General features: G+C 37.2%; 1 protein-coding gene across 1 annotated transcript in view; it reads left to right on the forward strand.

Annotated features, from left to right (window-relative positions):
• The first annotated feature begins 262 nt into the window (after nt 1–262).
• The window catches only part of LOC102821848 (chromosome unknown open reading frame, human CXorf22), a 106499-nt gene continuing 86070 nt past the window's right edge, over nt 263–20691 (forward strand). The window contains 5 exon segments of the mRNA XM_006870156.1: nt 263–454; nt 2863–3014; nt 12377–12492; nt 18076–18214; nt 20408–20636. Of these exon segments, the coding sequence (XP_006870218.1) occupies nt 263–454; nt 2863–3014; nt 12377–12492; nt 18076–18214; nt 20408–20636 (828 nt within the window).

A 20691-nucleotide genomic window follows, 5' to 3' on the forward strand; every position in this document is an offset into this window, starting at 1 on the left:
AAAATACTGCAAGGCTGTGGCAAAGTTAGATGCCTCTTGGGTTTGGGCTGCCTTAATCTTTTCTATTTACTTTGGCGACAGCTGCAACTCTGGAGTTTTTAGCCAGAAAACTGCAGCTTTCATCCGGGTTGCTCACTCTAGGCAGCCAATGACGTAGACAAAGCTTGAGGCAAGTGTGGCGTCGGGTGGTTGCCTAGCGACGACTAAGTACTCTAGTACTTAGCCATACCGCGACGTTTTGGCTGCGGACAAAAGAGCAGCCATGGAAAAGAAGGGACCCTTAGTCCCCTGGCGCTTGGGTACCATGAAAAGGGATGTGCAGCTGCGGGTGTCCCCGACGGAGCTGAAGTTTTGTGATGCGATAGTGGGGAGGGTGTACCGCCTTCCGCTTACAGTACACAACATAAGTCGCTGGAACGTGAGGATCCAATTTCAGGAACCTTTAAAACCACAGGTGATACACCAAGGACAAAGGACTAGGATCTGGGCCGGGTGAGGGTTTTCAGGACGCCTCTGCCCTGGTTGCCTCTTTTTGCCCTGTGAATAGACACATGATTCCTACAGGTGTGGGGAGGAGGGGGCAGGAATGAACTTTCCAGGAAGCGCTGACTTTTTTTCTTTTCTGCTTCATCCTGGGAGGTTGGGAGGACAGATGCCGGCTGGGGGTGGAGGGCTGGGGGGGTGGAGGGTGGCAGATGTAGAGCCTCCCTATTTATTCATCAAAAACTTGGGAAGAAGGGAAGAGAATTACATGACTATCTCTTGTTAATCCACCCAAATCTTTTCATCTTGGTTTCATGATACTGTAGTTATCTTAAACATCATAAGAACTTCAATCAAAATTCCATACCAGAAGTATCCAAAAAGTTCATGGAAAAATGAAATTAAAAGAAAATGGAATTTTCCACGAACTTTTTGAAGCCCCCTCATATTAAGTACCCCTGAAATAATAAAGTACCTGATTACTCCAGATACTATAGAAATTAGTAGGAATACTTGTTCCTTCACTACATTAATGAGCATTTACTGAGCACCTGCTATATAACAGATGGTGTTGTGAGGAATACAGCTTGGACACAACCCTGCCCTTTAGGATTAAGTGGTCTATCCAACAACAACATTAATGTTCTGAGAGGGTCCCAATCTTCTGATTTCAAAGTCAACAACATTTCATGTGCTCTCTGTTTTAAATTGTGTATGTGACTAGATGGATATTAGTTTATTATGCTCATCTATTTCCAGGGAGACTTTTGAGATAGTGATACAGTGATAATATACATTTATTGACTATTGGTAATGATAAATAAGTGAATGAAATATTATATACATTTCTTTCCATATGCATAGAAAAGATATAGCAGTGATTAGGAGGCAAGGAGTTAAAGGACTCTCATTCTACTTTATATATTGCTTTTTAAAATGTGTCATATACTTGTACTAAGGGTGTACAACCTGAATGCTCCTTAGATGTGAGGATGGTGAGATTTTCACTCAGTGCTTTTGGGACCTTCATCAGAAAGACCAATTTGCTAGAAAAGGTCATCAATGAGATACAGTGACAAAATAATGGACTCAAACATACCAATGATCTCCACAATGACATGGGACTGACAATGTTTCCTTCTTTTATGCATAAGGCTGCCATAGGTCGATGCTGACTCAGTGACAGTTATGACAACAGCATAATTTTTGCCCCATAATCTTATGAGTACACTTTGGTGAACTTTTATGTGTTTCTTATTCTTGTTTTAGCTTGTGTCTAAGCTCTCCTTGTCTCCATGGGGATCAACTTCCCTGACACCCCACCACCACCACATTTTACATTCATCCTCAAGTCTAGATCAAGTAAACCCTTTTCTAGGCGACAATAATCATGTACTTTCATGAATTTTTGTGAAACTTATGTTGGAATCACTCATATGGTACTTGGTTAGAGAATGATTTATATTATTTAATTTTCAAGGGATGTGTATCTTTCTTCATTTGAGAGATTTTGTTTGTGTGTGTGAAACAGGACCTTTTCCAATTGAGAGAGAAGAGCTTAAGTTTTCGAGTCAGATACAGATATCTGTATTTTGGATCCTCCCTGCCTGAGTGACAATTGATGACATTAATTACACTCTACAGTACTCAATTTCCTTCATTATCTATATGCTGGTAACCCTGATCTCTGTCTCAGAACTGTTGAATATCTGATACTTCATAAGGATTCAACAGATATCAGTTATCCTTTTCTTTCCTTTTTCATATTTGTTCTGGAGTCAAGCAAACGTTTTCTAGAGCTTCAGTGGTTTTATCCTTCTTGATTGATTTCTCTTTTATATTTCCTACAAGTTATGAAGTCTTTGCCCTCATGAAGAAAGTATACAAAATACTATACATGTGGCTGTATGTATATACGTTTCAGTAACACTTTATTATGTTTTTCTCCCTTTAATTAGATTTTAGGCTTCTTAGAATGGAGATCATTTCAATTCTGTAAGCATCTCATATTTTTTAAGTAGCCCATGGGCATTTACATATTTTATTCTGAGTTGTAAGCTACAATGAATGTACGTTGAAAGCATATTTTAAGGATCTAGAATCTAATGAATATATATATATATATATATATATATATATATATATATATTCACTGAATGTTTGCCTTTAGACAGAAATAAGGCCTATATCCCAAGATGTCGCTTGTAATAATATGCACTCCTAACTACAATTACAGTAAGCCCTGGTGAAGCAGTGGTTACAATGCTAGGTTGCTAACCAAAAGGTCAGCAGTTCAGCCCAGCCAGCTGCTCTGCTTCTTATAAGGAGTTTAAATGTATAATTTGATATTTGATTTTTGTTTGTTTTTTCCCACTGCAGTTCAGACTGGTTTTGAAGAATTTTGAAAAAGAACTTGCTTCTGGACTTTATATGACATTTATGGTGGAATATCATCCTGATACCACTGAAGACGTTTTTGACCAACTAATTATTTCAGCAGGAGATAAAACAGTTGAAGTTCCTCTAATGGGGTATGTTATCTTCATATCTCATAACGCTATTTTGATCAATCTTTATGTTGTTTCTAAGGGATACACTTTTTTTTCTCTGACCAATAGACTTTACTTTTCCTAATGTTGATCTTAAGGGAAGATTTTTTTTTTTTTAATTGTGTTATGTGAAACAAATGGAAGTCTAAAGCTCTGTAACTCTTTCTTAAAATAACTTAAAAACATCAGTTTAATGTGATATTAATTGGATTATTATGAATCTGTTTCTATTTTGGTTAAAATGTAAAGTTCATTCATTTTTAAAAATAATAAAGATGTTTGGATTGTAAACAATTGAAATGGTACTATTTTAAGATTGATTTAAGGAATGTAACACAAAATTAAGTAATTTATTTAGAGATTAACTTTGATAACGAACATCCATTTGACCAGGTGATTGTTGTTTTAATTTCACAAGGAAAATTGTATGCTTCTATTCACTGTAAAGTTTCCTATAAAACATTAAAAAAATGTTTTCCATTCATGTAAGTACATACGTGGTCCATCTTCTTTTCCCCGGTAAAAAATGGTTCTACAGGTATTATTTATTTTTCTCTATTTGTCTTATACCAGGAGTATAAGTACTAGAATATTTTCTGCCTATTACATGGTAGTATGATTCCCTTTGTGGTTTTCATTTATATCAACTCAATTTAGATCTGAAATTATTCTCTTACTCCATGTTGTTGAGAAGTTCTGATTTAGCACACCATCCTATTTTATATGGGAAATGAAAGGTTAATACGTGGTAGGAAAGGAACAAGCTTATTTATCCTAATCTAAAATATCTAATTTAAGTTTTGCAACTTGTCATTTTGGACCCATTTGTACATTGGTATGCCTGTGACTGACACTCAGATTTGCAATCTGTGCTATGGTTAAAAAAGGTTCTGTCCTTGAAAAGTAGGATTTTTTTTTCTTCTCATAATGTATGCCCTTTCTCATTAGAAATATTCACTCTTCACCACAGTTGCAACCTAAGGATACTGTTCCTTTAAGTGTGTGTTCTAACCTAAGGATACTATTTATTCCTTTAAGTGTGTGTGTGTGTGTGTGAGAGAGAGAGAGACTTTGTATGTGTGTGTGTGTGTGTATAGGTTGGTTGGTTATGTGCCTATGTGCCATGGAGTCGGTTCCGACTCATAGCGATCCTGTACAGGGTTTCCGAGTCTGTAAATCTTTACTGGAGCAGAAAGCCTTATCTTTCTCCCGCGGAGCAGCTGGTAGTTTTGAACTGCTGACCCTGATGATAGCAGCCCAATTCATAACCCCTATACTACCAGAGCTGCTTTATATATATATACACACATATATATTGTTATTGCTGTTATGTGCCTTTGAGTTGGTTCCAACGCATAGCAACCCTATATAGGGTTTCTGAGGAACAGCTGGTTGGCAGTTCAAACTCACCAGCTGGTCTTCGGAAACCCTATACAGGGTCGCTATGGGTTGGAACCAACTCAATGGCACTTAACAACAACATGTGTGTGTGTGTGTGTGTGTGTGTGTGTGTGTGTGTGTATATATGTAGTGAGAAAGAGAGAGAGTTTGGTGGCTCCACACAATAAGCACTGGACTGCAAACCACAAGGTCTGAGATTCGAGCTCACCAGCCGCTCCAAGGGAGAAAGATGAGACTTTCTTCTCCCACAAAGGTTTAAAGTCTCAGGAACCCTATACAGGGTCATTATGAGCCAGAATTGACTGGAAGACACTTAACACCAACAGCATATATAATAATTAATCAAATGATTGCAGATTTACATGCAGCTGTAAGAAATAAAGCAAATACCCAGGAGACATCAAGGTAAGTTGTTGAGTTCTCTCAGTGCAAATCCTCTTCCAAGACCAAGATGCAGTGGAAATACACGCTCTGATTGGCGATCACGCACATCACCCATAAGGAGAAGTGACTGAAGAACATCAACGAAGCGGCGAGCTAAGCCCTGCATCCTTCGGCAGACTGCTGGGAACCCGGGTGGAGACTTGGTCGGCCAGCAGCGAGGCAGGACCCGGGGGCTCATGGGCTCAGAGTCAGAGACACAGCCTCAGAGGATTAGACTGGGGAGCAAAGCAATCAGCTGATAAGAAGAGGGTGGACAGACACAAGAACACCCACACTTGCAGATGATACCCACTTGACCTGGCTTCATTGACTGGATGAACAGAGCTCAACCCAAAGAAGAAAGAAGAGGGGAAAAAAAGAAAAAATAGTGTCATCTGATACAACTTGATAAACTTGACCTGCACCTATAAATGCAGTAGCTCAAAAGAGGAAACAAATCCTTACTCTAAGAATTACTCCCACTCCCTCACCACAAAGAGTAGATAGGGATGGGCAACTTGAACATTGGCTACCCAAAATGGGGGGAGGGATACAAAGGTAAGAAGTGACTGGCTTACAAGCTTTCAAGAGGGAACCTAGATCCATAGGGTGGGGAGGATGGTAGAGTCTCCAGTGAGTAGTATCCAACCTGTCTAGGAAAGGCTGATGAAAAGAAATGCAGATGGGTCTCTTGTGATGCAAGGGTGAATAATTGTTATCAGGACTGATTGTGAGGACTGGAAATGTAAAGGTGGATATTTTATAGCAAGGAGGGGAGTGATTAACCTTTCAGTCTAGGAGTGGAGGGCCCTGGGACCATCACTGGAGAAGAGCGGAGATCGGGACCCCACCCAGAGAAGCAGTGAGGCCTGAGATGGAGACAGAGAGGATAACATGAAAAGATGGAGTGGCTGGGGACTTGAGACCAAGAGGGGGATAGGGGCTGTGTGCTGAGGACCATGAGGGGTGGGGGCTTGCAGGGTATACCCTTTGGTTGGGTGATGATGCATGGACGAGATGGTAACTATGGCAATGAAACCAATGTATGATAGAATGAATGTAAAACTAATGTTCTCTCATGTAAACTATCACAATATAAAAAAAAAATTTAAACAAAAAAACAAAGAAAATCTAAAAAAAGAAATAAAGCAAATAATAGAACCATGTACAATCTCTCCTGGTCATCATAACATTTTGCAAAACTGCAGGATAATACCACAATCAGAATACTGACATTGTTGCAATCCATCAATTGTATTTAGATTTTACTTGAACTCTGTTTATGTGTGTGTTAAGTTCTTAAGTACTATGTGCTTTTATCAACCTGTATGGGTTTGTGCATCTACCAACACAATCAGGATGCTGAACAGTTCTAATACCACAAGGATCTATCTATTGCCTTTTTATAACCACACTTACCTCCGTATCTCATCCCTTCAATCCATATAACATATTTGAAATTATAACATTTCAAATTTTATAATTTTGAATTATAAAACCACTACTTTGTCCTTCTCCAAAATTTTATAATTTCAAGTATGTTATATATAAGTAGAAACATACAGTATATAACCTTTTGGGATTCTTTTTGTTTTTGTTTTCCAAGCAAAATATATTCTAAATATTCAGTCAAGTTATTGCATGTATCAATATTTATTCATAAGTTGTTCCTTTTTACTGCTGAATAATGCTTAATGATATGCATATACTACTATTTATTTAACCACTCACCTGTTAAAAGACATCTGGGATGATTCCAGTGTGTTGGATGTTGTTATGAGCATCCTTGTACAAATATGTGAATAAATGTTTTTATTATGTAATAAATGCTCAAGAGTGAAATTGTTGAGTCATATGTAGTACCATATTTAATAAGAAAACTCCAAATTGTTTTCCAGAGTGACTGTAGCAGTCTACATTCAGACGAGCAATGTATGTTTGCCAGCATTTGGTGATGTGTCACCATTGTTTCAGTTTAACCATTATAATACGCATATAGTAAATCTCACTGTGATTTTCGTTTGAATTTCCTTGATAGCTACTGATATTGAACACATTTTTATGTGTTAACTTGTCATCTGTAGATCCTCTTTGGTGAAATCTCTGTTCATGTCATTTGCCTATTTTATAATCTTTTTTATTTTTTTTATTTTTACTGTTGACTTTTGAGAGGTCTTTAATATATTCTGGGTACAAATCATTTGGTGGATATGTGATTTGCAAATATTTTCTCCCAGTCTATAATTTGACTTTTTATCTTTTTAGCAGGGTCTTTTGCAGAGAACAAGGAGCCCTGGTGGTGCAGTGATTAAGTGCTCGACTGCTAACCGAAAGGTCAGCGGTTTGAACCCACCAGCTGCTCCTCAGGATAAAAGAGTTTGTGATCTGCTCCCATAAAGATTACAGCCTAGGAAGCCCAATGGGTTTCTATAAGTCAGAATCAACTTGGTGGCAAAAGATTTGGTCTTCTGTCAGTGGCTGCTTAGATATTGTTATGCTGAATGGGTTTCAGTGCAGCGTCCACAAACTAAGACAGACTGGGAAGGAAGGTCTGGTGATGACAAAGGACCTGCAGTGTTTTGTTCTTGTACATGGGGTCACTGTAAGTCTGGAGCTGATTTGATGGCAACTAACAAAATATTTGTAGAAATTAAAACACTTCTTTTCATAAGGTTCAATTTGTCAATTTTTCTTTTACAGATTCAATGATTAGTGGCAAATCTTAGAACTTTTTACCTAGCTTAGGTGCTAAAGATGATCTCCAAGCTTTAAAAAAAAAAAAAAAGTTTTATAGCTTTACATTTTGTATTTCAGTTTATCGTCTATTTTCAACTATTTTAAAAATGAAGCATGAGGTTTTGTTTGAAGTTCATTCTTTTTCTACTCTCCGCCCCCATCATGCATATTTACTTTTTTCAGCCCCATTCATGGAAAAGGCTATCCTTTGTTCATTGAACTGATTTGGAATCTTTGTTAAAAATCAGCTGAGCATATTTGTATATTTCTGAATCCTTATGTTTTATTCTACTTATCTATGTGTTAGTCCCTCTGCCAATGTCACACAAAATTATTTTAGCTACTCCAGAGCTTTTGCCTTTTCATTTAAATTTTAGAATAATATTTTCTGTTTACAAAAATAAGTTTTATAAGACTCATGTTGAACCTATTGCTCTATTTGGGAAGAATCAACATCTTTATTTTGTTAAGTCTTTCAATATATGAATGTAGTATGTTTTTTGTGATTTCTTTCATTGGCATATTATAAATTTCAGTGTAAAGATCATGTACATGTTTTGTCAAGTGTATACCTAAGAATTTTGCTTTCTAGAGATTAATTTAAAAATGTATTGTGTTTTAAATTTTTATTTTTGTATGTCATTGAATATAGAAATATGGTTGGTTTTGGGTATTGATATTGCATCCTGTGACCTTGTTGAACTCACTTTCTAGTTTTTGTTTGTTTTATTGCTTTAAAATTTCCTCCACATTATATTTATTTTTCCTGCCTTATTTCTGTGGCTAGAATTTCCAGCACCTGGAGGTCATCATGACTGGTAAAATGGAGGGTCAGCAAAAAAAGACAAAGACCCTTGTTACGGATTGAATTATGTCCCCTTAAAATATGCCAATTTGATTGTTCCATGTTTCTCACTGGCAGTGACATAATGCTATAATTTGGCAGTTTTGTAATAATGTCATAATCATCAAGATGTAATCTGATGTGATCAGGCAATAAATTATAGCAGGATTGGATGGAATGTAAAGTCCTTATTCAAATCACAGCCCTGATCTATCCTATGTAAGGGGAGTTTCCCTGGGGTGTGCATTACCTTTTATCTTATAATAGATAAAAGGAGAGAGAAGTGAGCAGAGAAGAGGGACCCTACTACCACCCAAAAAGAAGAGCTGACATTTGAATAGGTCCTTTGGACCTGGGGTTCCTATACTGTGAACCTCCTAAACACAGGGGAATGTTGGTACTAAAATATATAGAAATCTCCAAGGAATGCCAAGCCCACAGATGTTGAAAGGAGACAAGGACCTTACCCCAGAGCTGACATACAGAGAAAGCCTTCCCCTGAAACCAGCACTCTGGAATCAGACTTCTACCCTCTAAATTGTAAGAGAATAAATTTCTGTTTGTTAAAACCCTCATCTTGTGATATAGCTGTAATAGCAGCATTAGATAACTAGGACAACCCTCAATGTTACTAGGTAGCTTTTTGATTTGTTGTAACTGGTGTCGCTCTTAGTCATGACTGACACAATGGCATCTACCAACAACAGCATGTTAAAAATGAGTGGCAAGATCAGCCATCTTTTCCTTGCTCTCTCTTTTAGGGAGGAAGCAGTCAGTCTTTTTACTATGAAGTATAATGTGAGCAGTTTAATGGTATCTGCTATTTAATTGCTATTTTTATGGAGTCTCTATAAAGTTGAGGTAATCCATCTATATTCTAAATTGTTAAGAGTTTTGTTTTGTTTGTTTTTGTTATTAACAGGTGTTGAATTTTGTAAAATTCCTTTGTTGTGTCAACTCATATGATCATATGATTTATTTTCCTTTAATTTATTGAACTTTGAATCCTTGCATACCTATAACGAAGCCAAGTTGATCATGTTGTATATATTTTTTTCATAATTCTTTGATTTTATTTTGTTAACTGTTTAGCTGGGGGTATTTGTGTCCCAATTTATGAGATTTATTAGTCTGCAAATTTTTTATTTTTTTCTAGTTTTGGTATCAAGGTAATACTAGTCTCTTAAAATGAGTTGAGAAATATTCCCTCTTTTTCTGGAAGATCTTGACATAAAATTGATGTTAGTTACTTAAATGACAGAGTCCTCCGGTTAGGTTAGCTATACCTTGAAATTTCTCTTTCAGGATGTTGTAAATCCCAAGTTCAGGGTATATTTATCTTCTATCTTGGTTAAGTTTTTGTAGTTTGTGTTTTTTAAGGATTTGGGCCATTTTTTCTAAGTTTTTGATGTTATCAATTTCTTTATAACTATAAGAAATTGCTCATAGTTTTCCTTTATTACCTAGAATGGCTGCAGGATCTCTAGAACTATCTAGTAAGATTTGTGTCTGCTTTTTTTTTTTTTTTTTTTCAAAGAAGATATTGTGTTTTTGGTGAAGGTTTACATAGTAGTTAGATTCCCATTCAATGATTTCCACACAAATTGTTCAGTGACATTGATTATATTCTTTACAATATGTGACCACCCACTCACTGCCATTGAGTTGATTCCAACTCATAGTGACACATTGTAATTCATACAATTGTGACTCATTGTACTTACTACTCACCACAAGATTCAGAACCCACAACTTAAAGCCATTCATCTATGGACATCTAATCTTAGAAAACTGGCCAAAATCCATTAAATGAAGTGGAGACAGTCTCTTTAACAAATTGTGCTGGCAAGAGTGGTTATCCATTTGTAGCAAAATGAAACAAGATCAATAGCTCACACCTTATACAAAAATGAATTCAAGAAGGATAAAAAACCTAAATGCAAAGCTTAAAACTATAAAGAAAAATGAAGGGTACATTTGTTGTTGTTTTAAGTGACTTTGAGTTGGTTCCGACTCATAGAACCCTACATAGGGTTTCCAAGGAGTGGCTAGTGAGTTTGAACCACCTACTTTGTGGTTCAAACTGACTTTGCGATCCAGTGCTTTATCCCACAGTGGTACACCAGGATTTTTGGCATAAATAGACTATGAAACATAACCAAAAATGCCCAAAGAGCAGATGATTTATGTCTTCTCTTTTGATTTTTGTGTTGTTAGATGTTTATTGACTTTATAGTTTTTTTTCTTTTTGAAGAATCAGCTATTTGTTTCATTGATTTCACTATTTTTTTTTCAGTTACATTTATTTCTGCTTTATTTTTATTATTCCCTTCCGTCTGCTTAATTGGGGTTTATGTTGCTCTTTCTTTCCAGTTTCTTGAGATCAGGAATTAGGCATCATCCAAACTACCCTACTTTGTTAAAAGTAAGTTCCACCTTTTGTGAGGTGGTTCAAAAACATATAGGCTAATGTAGCTAATGTAGAGATTGTAAAAAGGAGCGCCAAACAAGTTTTGAGCAATAAAAATATCAATGAACTAAATGGGTACTCTCTCAAGGTGAGCACTTAGAAGTAGGCTATCATTTACATGAAAAAAAATCTTATGTGTTAAGAATGTCTTCTTATCTTATTTTCATATCTTTATATCACAATTTGTTTCTATAGACTGTTATCAGTGGACTGGTAAGGATATCAAACTGAAGAAAAAAAAATTGTCTATATATGTTCTCCCACAGAATTATGATTCAGTATTGACTTGATGGCAGCAGGTTTAGATTTAACTATTTGTTAAATTTAACTGTTAAAAAAATTAATTAAATGTGCTACAATTTGATGAACTTGACCTATACTTATGGCTGTAGTATCTCAAACCACCAACTGAGAGGGAAGGAGTCTTCACATCAAGTATCAATCCTTTCCCCTCTGTATCTAGGGTTGATAGAGAAGGGTAACTTAGGCATTGGCTACCTAAAATGGGGAAGGGAGGAGCTATAAAGGCATGGAATGACTGCCTAACAAATTTTCCAAAAGGGAGATTGGTTTCAGAGTGTATGGAGGAAGGTAGACTCCCCACTGACTAGTATTCATCTTGTCTAGACGGGTCTGGTGAAGAGACATGGACATAAGATTCTTATGATTTGATAGCGAGTAATTGTTATCATGACTAATTGCAAGTGTCACAACTGTAAAAGTAGAAGTTTTGTAACAAAAAGAGGGAAGTAGTGAATCATACTTTGGACATATTGTAAGGAGGGAACAGTCACTGGAAAAGGATGTCATGCTGGGTAAGATGGAAGGTCAGAGAAAAAGAGGAAAACCCCCAACGAGATGGATCGGCCAGGTGGCATCATTGATGGCATCGAGTGTGGCGGCGGTAGTGAGGTTGGCCCAGGATTGGACATTGTTTCGTTCTGCTCTGCATGGGGTCGCTATGAGTCGGTTCCAACTTGATGGCACCTGACAACAACAACAAGTGAATCATACAGTCCAGGAAGAGAGGACCCTAGGACCATCAAGGGAGAAGAGCACAAGCGGAATGTGGGACCCTATCCAGAGAAGCAGTGACACCAGAGATGGAGACAGAGATGAGGACATAGAGGAGAGAACAACAGAGGACTCTAGACTCATGAAAAGAGTAAGGCTGTGTGCTGGAGGCCAGGTACTGGTGGCCAGGAGACAGTCTTGCAGAATATGCCCTTCGGTTGTTTAAATGATTATGTATTCCTGAGTGTTTTTGTGTCCACCATCCCCCTAACACACACACACACACAAAAAAAAAAGGAATGGAAGCAAATACTGTTGAATGGTGATACACGGAGGAGATTGTAGTCATTACAATGAAACGAGGAGTGTAAAATCGATGTTCTCCCATGTAAACTATCACTCAATTCACAATAAAAACTTAAAAAAAAATAAACGTAATCTTTTCTCCTCTTCTAGGCTGATTCCATGTTGTCAATTGGAAGTTGACTCAGAAGTTGATTTTGGCACACTGGTTGCCAATAGTAAAGTACATTGCGAAGAGATTACTATTAGGAACTATGGCATATGTCCAGGTAAATACTTTCTGTCCTATAAGTTATGATTTTGTAAGAAAGTTGTTATTATTTAAAATGTTTGCCTTGTGTGATTACATAAAAAAGATGTCTATCATTTGCAGTAGCTCAAACCTTGATTATGACTTAAGTATTACTGTAAATAACAAGTAATATTTCAGAAAAAAATGAACATTCCTCCTTATGGTCCTGATGAACACAGCCTGGCTTTTCAATGTTTGCGCTCTCTTAAAGAGTAGGTGGTAGGCTGGTATCATGAAAGTGACTTGGTCCTTAGAGTCATCCAGAGATAAAATCATGACACCATGCCTTACTGTGATCTGTGGCATGTGTCTTCAATAAGGTGAAATGAGGAAACTCGAGTTTGCTTTTTTATATAAACTGGTCTAATAAAATGTATTATGTGAAATATGTGTGTATTTAAGATTCTCAAATTTGGGTGAAACATTAGTAAAAGTCCTGTTAAGATTCCTGGCTCATCAGAGGCACTCAGCCAATATTTATTATCTTTCCCTATCATATTCATCTTTGAATTCACAGTGAGGTCCCTAGTGGTTTATTTAAAGAATAAATGTGTCTCTCTTCCCCGGACTGCATTGCTACCTGGGATTCTTACTGTGGTCCAACTGTTTCCCTATGTGTGTGTGCAAGAGTTTGTGTATTCTTCATTGACCCAGTAGGCATATAATCACATATCCTTTGAGTCACTTGGTGGGATGGTCAGCATATGGGGTGACAGTGTTACCCTATCTGCCACAGTGAGGTGAGGACTGCTGCAAGAGAGGGAAAGTCACTCTCTCAGACTCTGCATAGAAAAAGATGTCATATCTCAATCCTTTTTCCACTAACTGAGTATGTCCTCTAGGATTACCTGGGAATGATTAAGTCAAAGGTAGTGTGTCACTTTACTGACTTCCTGGGGCAAAATAAAACTGATAATTGTTCCTCACTGGAAGTTGTCCATTTTGGTTTCCATGCTTTAATTTTTAAATGAATGAGTTTCTACTATCTGTGAGAATGTAAGTTATTAAAGGTCATGTGGTGTCACAATTAAGCACTCTACTGCTTATCAAAATGTTGGTGGTTCAATCCAACCTATCAGTTCCACAGGAGAACGATCTGACTACCTACTCCTGTAAAGATTACAAACTAGAAAACTCTATAGGGTGGTTCTTTTTTGTGATACGTAATTATACTCAGTGACACCTAACAGCGATAACATGTGCTCTGATTTTTATATTTAGAATGGGGTCTCATATTTAGGATGGTAAGTGACTAGGCGCTGTATGGTCTGTAGACTCTCTGGCTATATTTTCAAGTATTGATGTGTAATTGGAGAATTTTATTTGTATCATTTTGTTTTCCCAAACTGTACCTTAACTGTTCTCCTTTCAAAACTCTTCAGTGTTTTGAGCAAATAATATATGCTCTTTCAAAACTTCATGGTTTTACTACATAAGAAATCTGTATATAAGTAATAGGAAATACAATTTTAGTTGTTCAATAAGATAAAAGAAATAAAAGTAAGCTGTAAACCTGGATCTATATTTTAGAAAAATGATCCACATTGGCCTTTGGTATTGTGTTACTATTTTGTATGTGCATAGTATTTGCAGTAAATATTACATTTGATTATATTTATTGTAATTGAGTACTATGAAATGTTACTTACTCTAACCTTACGAGCAGAAATAAATTGCTAACAATGAATTACAGTCTTCTTGTCTTAACTTTCAAATCATACTTGGAGTGTGAATCATATTATTTTTTTCTACCTTTACCTGAATTAATGGTTTGTATTCACAGTAGTTCTGCAAGGCCAGTTTGAACTGCAAGGTTCAGCTGCTCCTAGGAACTCCTATACAGAGTATCGATGAGTCGAAACCAACTTGACAGCACTTAACAACAACAACGATTCACAGCAGTCAGAAAAAAAAAAAAAGGAAGGTCCTTAATGAGATGGAATAACACAATGGCTTTAACAGTGGGCTAAAACATAGCAACAATTATGAGGCTGGCATAGGTCTGGGCAATGTTCTGTTCTGGTTCTCTTGTACATTGTGTCATTGTGAGTCAGAAATGACTCAAGGGCACCAAACAACAACATTCACAGTACTGACTGTCATAAAACCTTTATTATTTGCAAGTACAATAATAAATACATATTCATGAGTATAATAATGTATTTTATGTAACAAACATAGTTTGAGAGTCAGAATCAAATACATATTTATAAGTAGACAGAGAAGACATTAAACATTCCACACTCAGCAGATTAATGATTTGTACAGCTTGGTTTTCTATCTTGTAGTGTCATTGGGGTTATCATCTTTGCTCATGCAGACCCCAAAGTCAAGCTGTATAATGATTTCTTGATGGCTTTTTAATAGCCCATTATGGAGCCACCATCCATGGACTTAACCCCCCAAAAATCTTTTCTTTATTCCGTCTTTAGAAAATGTTTTCTAATTTTAATCCTGTTTTCATTCTAATACTTGTCTATATGATTCAGTCTTTAAAATGTCTCTAATGTTAGTATTTTGTAATCTGATATTTTATCTCATTCTGATTCATAGTGACCCTGTATAGTTTCTGAGAAGCAGATGTGTTTCAATCACCAATCTTGTGGTTAACTGTCCAGTACTTATTATACAGCTCCACACAAGGAGTTCATATAATCCCTCAGTTTTTATATTTATACTGTACTGTGGAGGATAAGCACTGGACCGCAAGGTCATTTGAACTACAAGGTTTGGGGTTCAAACTTACCAGCCGCTCCTCTGAAACCCTATACAACATTGCCGGAACTGACTCGACGGCACATAACGACAGCAACAGAAATGATATCACTTCTTAAAAATGACTGAATTAACCATTTTTATTGTTGTGAGTTTGTCTTTGCCTTAGGTCATCTCTATCTTAAAAAAAAAAAAAAAAAGTGTTGCAATCTTTTCATGTTTTCAAAACATTTACTATGGTAGTATTTTATTCTCCTAAGTTATATCAATCTGTTTTTGGAAAATGGTATCAAATGTGATTTAAATATGATGGATTAGGAATTTGTAAAGTTTTTTAGGTTGACAACATGCTTATTTGTGTTAATATTTTTAAATGATATTAAAGAGACACTTGGCTGACTAAGTCCATTTGTTGAATATACTTGAGCACTGCTTAGTGCTATACACTGTATGGGGTGTGAAGACCACAGAAATGTTCAAAAGGGTATCATCTGATCTCAAGGGTCTAATTTTTTTTTCATATAAACATCAAGCATTACCATAAATTGTTAACTATTTCTACTTTGAAAATAACAAATTTTTGTAACTTTTTATATGTTATTTGATTACAGAATTGCATTTCCTCTGTCCTAACCCTGCCTGAGTTGGATTAATTCATCGATACAGAAATGTTATTGGCTAAAAGTATGAGTCCTAGGATCAAAAAGACCTGAATGAAAAATTCAAGCTCTGTTAATCAGTTACTAGTTGTTGCATTTATTTACTTATTTATTTATTTATTTATTTTTGCTGCCCTTTTGATCTGCAAGGGTTGACCATTCTCTGGTGAGCATGTCTCACTAATGTTGTTGTCCCATATAGAACTATCTATTGCTGAGTTGAAAATTCAGCCATGGGGTGAGTTCCGTTCCAGATCTCACCGGTGACCAAGGGCCACAGTCTTAGGGGTTCCACCAGTTTCTATCTGATCAGTCAGCCTGGTGAATTTTATGATTTAGAGTTTTGTTCAATATTTGCTTCCACTCTATCCCGGACCTACTAATGTGACCCCTTTTGCAGCAATTGTTATTGGTAGCCAGACACCATCTAGTTCAGGTCTCAGGGTCATGGAGACTGATGTTCACATGGTCTTTTTTTTTTGTGTGTGTGTGTGTGTGTGTGTGTGTGTGAATTGTGTGATAGCTTACTTGGGAGAACATTAGTTTTACATTCATCTTATCATATATCGTTTCATTGCCATGGTTATAATCCCCTCCATGCATCATCAACCAACCAAAGGGGTATACCCTACAAGCCTGCCCCGGGGTCATCAGCGCACAGCCCCTCTCCCTCTCTGGGTCTAAAGTTCCCAGCCACTCCATCTCTCCACATCATCGTCTCTGCTTCTCTGGATAGGGTCCCGCTCTTCACTCTTCTCCCTTGATGGTCCCAGGGACCTCTGATCCTAGACTGCAAAGTTAATCACTCCCCTCCTTGCTACAAAATGTCTACCTTTACATTTCCAACCCTCACAAGCAGTCCTGATAACAGTTATTCACTTTTATATTACAAGAGACCTATCCGCATCTCCTTTCATCAGTCCCACCTAGACAGTTTGGATACTACTCAGTGGAGATTCTACCTTCCTCCACACCCACTGGATCTAGGCTCCCTCTTGAAAGCTTGTAAGCCAGTCACTTCTTGCCTTTGTAGCCACCTTCTCCCCCATTTTGGGTTGCCAATATCCAAGTTGCCCGCCCCTGTCTACTCTGTGTGTGGAGGGGGTGGGAATGATCCTCGCTGTAAAGATTTGTTTCCTCTTTTGAGCTACTGCACCCATAGGTGTAAGTCAAGTTCATCAAATTGCATCAGATTACTCTTTTTTTCCTCTTCTTTCTTCTAGTTGATCTCTGATCATCCAGTCATTGAAGCCAGGTCAAGTGGGTATTATCTGCAAGTGTGGGTATTCTTGTGCATATGCCCTCTTTTCTTATGCTTCACTCTCCACTCTAGTCCTCTGTGGCTATGTCACTACTCTGGTGTAGCAGTTACTTTTTGCTGTGTAACAAATCATCCTGAAATTCAGCGATCATTTTAAATTGTTTGTGTTGACTGGAGCTCAATGATCTAGGCAGGCTCAATTGAGGATCTCAGCTGTTTTAAATTCCTCATTTGCAACTGAGGACACTGATTCTTACTGTAGGTCTGTGGATCAGCTGAGATTGCCCTGTCCCCCATGTGATTGTTCTGAGGCCGACCAAAGGGACAGTAGCTACCCAGGAGAAACACTTTGTATGGCAAGATTTTAAGAGACTATCTGGGTTTGGAACTGGCATACTATCATTTTCACCCACATACTTACGTTTAGCCATTTCATATAATATCATCAAGTCCAAAGGCAAAGGGTAAGGTAATACACTTCATGAGAGGGTCAGTGTGTCGATACAGAGTTGGGTCAAGAACTTGCCTCAACAATGTATATGAACACACTATCTGTGGAACTTTGGATAAGTCACTCAACCATTCTGCACTTTGAATTCCTTATTTGTAAAATGGAGAGAAATGATTTAATCTAATAGAATTTTTATGAGGACTAAGTAGAATATGGTATGCAAAGCTCTTAACATAAATTCCTGAACACTCGCTGTAAGTAGACAACATATACTGGCTATTGATTTAGGTTGAGTCCTAGAGTGAGGCTCAGGGGTTGTTGGATGACCATAGACACTGAACTTACAATCAGAGTTGTGATTTTTCACCTACTATAGACTATCTAGCCTATATTGTGTGTCTGTCCCCTGCCTATGGTGTGAATACAACTTTGTAAGGATCTAAAATGTAAATCATCTGCTCTTTTTCCTTTTAGGTGCATTTTTCACAGAATATACTGGTAGCTTGCCCATATTCCTTTTTCCATCTAGTGGTGTTGTGCAAGCTAATTCATCATTAATTATCAAAGTAGATTTCTGTGCAGATCAGCCTCAACTTTTAAATGAGGTGGTAAGGTGAGTAGATACTACATATCCAGTTTCTTAATGCTTTCGTATTCACTATTCTGATGTGCCTTTTGTCTTCGATTGCACAGATGTGTTAACTAATTTGTTCTTTCATTCAGCATTGATTAATTGAGTCCCTACTAGTTGCCAGACACTAGGGGCTCAAAAATGGTAAGTAATAGAGAGTAGATAGCATGTGGGTACACATAAGATGTGCTCCTAGTTTGAATTTTGTGGGGGTGAAGGAGTGAGCTTGGCAAAGTCTCCACTAAAGAGATGATATTTGAACTAAACACTGTCAAGAAGGCTTAGTCAGGCAAAGGGGAGTGACAGTGGTGGTAGTGGTGGTGGTGGTGGTGTGTGTGTGTGTGTGTGTGTGTGTGTGTGTGTGTGTTTGTACATGTATGTAAGAGATGAGTGCTAGTGACTGAAGTGAGTTTTGGTGACATTACTGAATAATGCTAAGACATAGTTGTAAGCTCTAATAGTAGCTTAGGTTTTATTGTGCAGACAGTGAAGTCTTAGGATGATTTTAAGAAGTGTCTTGATTTGTTGTTGTTGGGTGCCATTGAGTCCATTCCAACTCATAGTGACCCTATGGACAACATAACAAAACGCTACCCAGTCCTGTGATATATTCTCAATCGATACCATGTTTGAGCACAGTTCTGCAACTAAGTGTCAGTCCATCTCAATGAGGGTCTTCATCTTTTTTGCTGACTCTCTGTTTTACCAAGCATGATATCCTTTTCCAGGGACTGATCCCTCATGATAACCTGCCCAATGTACAAGAGATGAAGTCTTGCCATCCTCCCTTCTAATGAGAATTCTGGCTATTTCTTCCAACACAGATTTATTTGTTGTTGTGACTGTCCTTGGTACTTTTAATATTCTTTCCCATCATCATAATTCAAATGCATCAATTCTTCTATGGCCTTATTCATTGTCTCACTTTCACATGCATATGAGGCAATTGGAAATACCATAGATTGGGTCAGGTCAAAGTGACATCTTTGCTTTTTAACACTTGAAAAGGTCTTTGGCAGGAAATTTGCCCCATGAAATATGTCATTTGATTTCTTGACTGCTGCTTTAGTGTGAAGACAGTGGAGTCCCAGAATGATCTTAAGATACAAGTGTCTTGATTTGTTTGCATACTATTAGCAATGTGAAAAACACATCAGGAAGCCCAGATGTGGTGCGAGGAGCCTGACTAGAAGTTATAATAGTAAGCGGTAATACTAATAGTAAGAAGCAAGAGACAAATGATGAAGGCCTGAGCTCCGGAAAAAAAAAAGATAGGATGAATAGAAGTGAGCCAACTGAATAAAGTAATAGAGGCAGATTTCACCAGATATACTGACCAGCTGTATTAAAGGAAGGAGAGAAGAGGGACTCCTCTGTGGCAGAAGATCTTAAATTCAGTTTTGACATGTTGGAATTGATTTATCTTTCAGAATCCTGGGAGAACTGTTTAAGGCCTATTATTTTTATGTGTTTTCAGCCCCAGAAAGAAATTTACTGTAGCTATATCGTGTTAGGGGTCATTAGTGTATAAATGGTAGCTGAAGCATGGTAGTGATTAGATTAACTCTGAGATGGAGGGTAGACTGTGAGGAGAGCAGCAGAGACATCGACATTCATGGAATTTACAGAAGACCAAAACTCTAGAATATTGAAAAGGAAGGGTCTGAATGAGTTAGAAGAAAAACTAGAAAAATAAGGGAGGAAAGATGAAGGAAACAGTATCAATGATGACCAGTGTTAGAGAGAAATCGTGTGAGATAAGGACTTTGTTGATAGGTGTGCATTAGTTAATTATTTGTGGTATCTGCTGGAGCTAGATTAAACATTATTTCTGTTATGCCAGAGAGGGAAAAACAAGGGCGAGCAATTCCAAAAGAGGATTGAAATTATTCTAGGAAGCTAAGTTGTATGGGGGAGACATTCATTTCAGCAAAGATCTGAATTTTTGCTCATACTTAAGTTTGTAAAGAGCCCTGGTAACACCAAGATTAAGAATTCTAGCTGGCAGTCAAAAGGTTGGAAGCTTGAGCCCACCAGGCATGTGGCTTCATCAGGTTTTACTGTATAATACGCTTTTATAGTATGCCTGTTTATCCGGGTGTTTAACAGAAATATAAAAATATAGACCTCTAATTAAGACATGTTTGCATATATACCTATTTTATTATCTTGCAGAGTGTGCATGCAAGGTCGTACAGAAGCAACTTTGAATATCAGAGCTTTAGTGGTTGAGCAGATTATTGAACTGTTAAACATCAGTTGTGACAGACAGTTGGATTGTATACGTTTTGGTTCTGTTTTCTTCGGTACATCACGAATTGAACGTGCACTTTTATACAACAATAGTCCCGAACCCATAAACTGGGTAGCTATATTGCAAGAAAATGCAGTTGGAGAAGAACTGGTAAGTACATAGATCAGTGGGACAAGATCAGATATTGTGGATTGAAGCATATTAT

The sequence above is a fragment of the Chrysochloris asiatica genome, unplaced genomic scaffold (genome assembly GCF_000296735.1).
Source record: "Chrysochloris asiatica unplaced genomic scaffold, ChrAsi1.0 scaffold00139, whole genome shotgun sequence".
NCBI lineage: Eukaryota > Metazoa > Chordata > Mammalia > Afrosoricida > Chrysochloridae > Chrysochloris > Chrysochloris asiatica.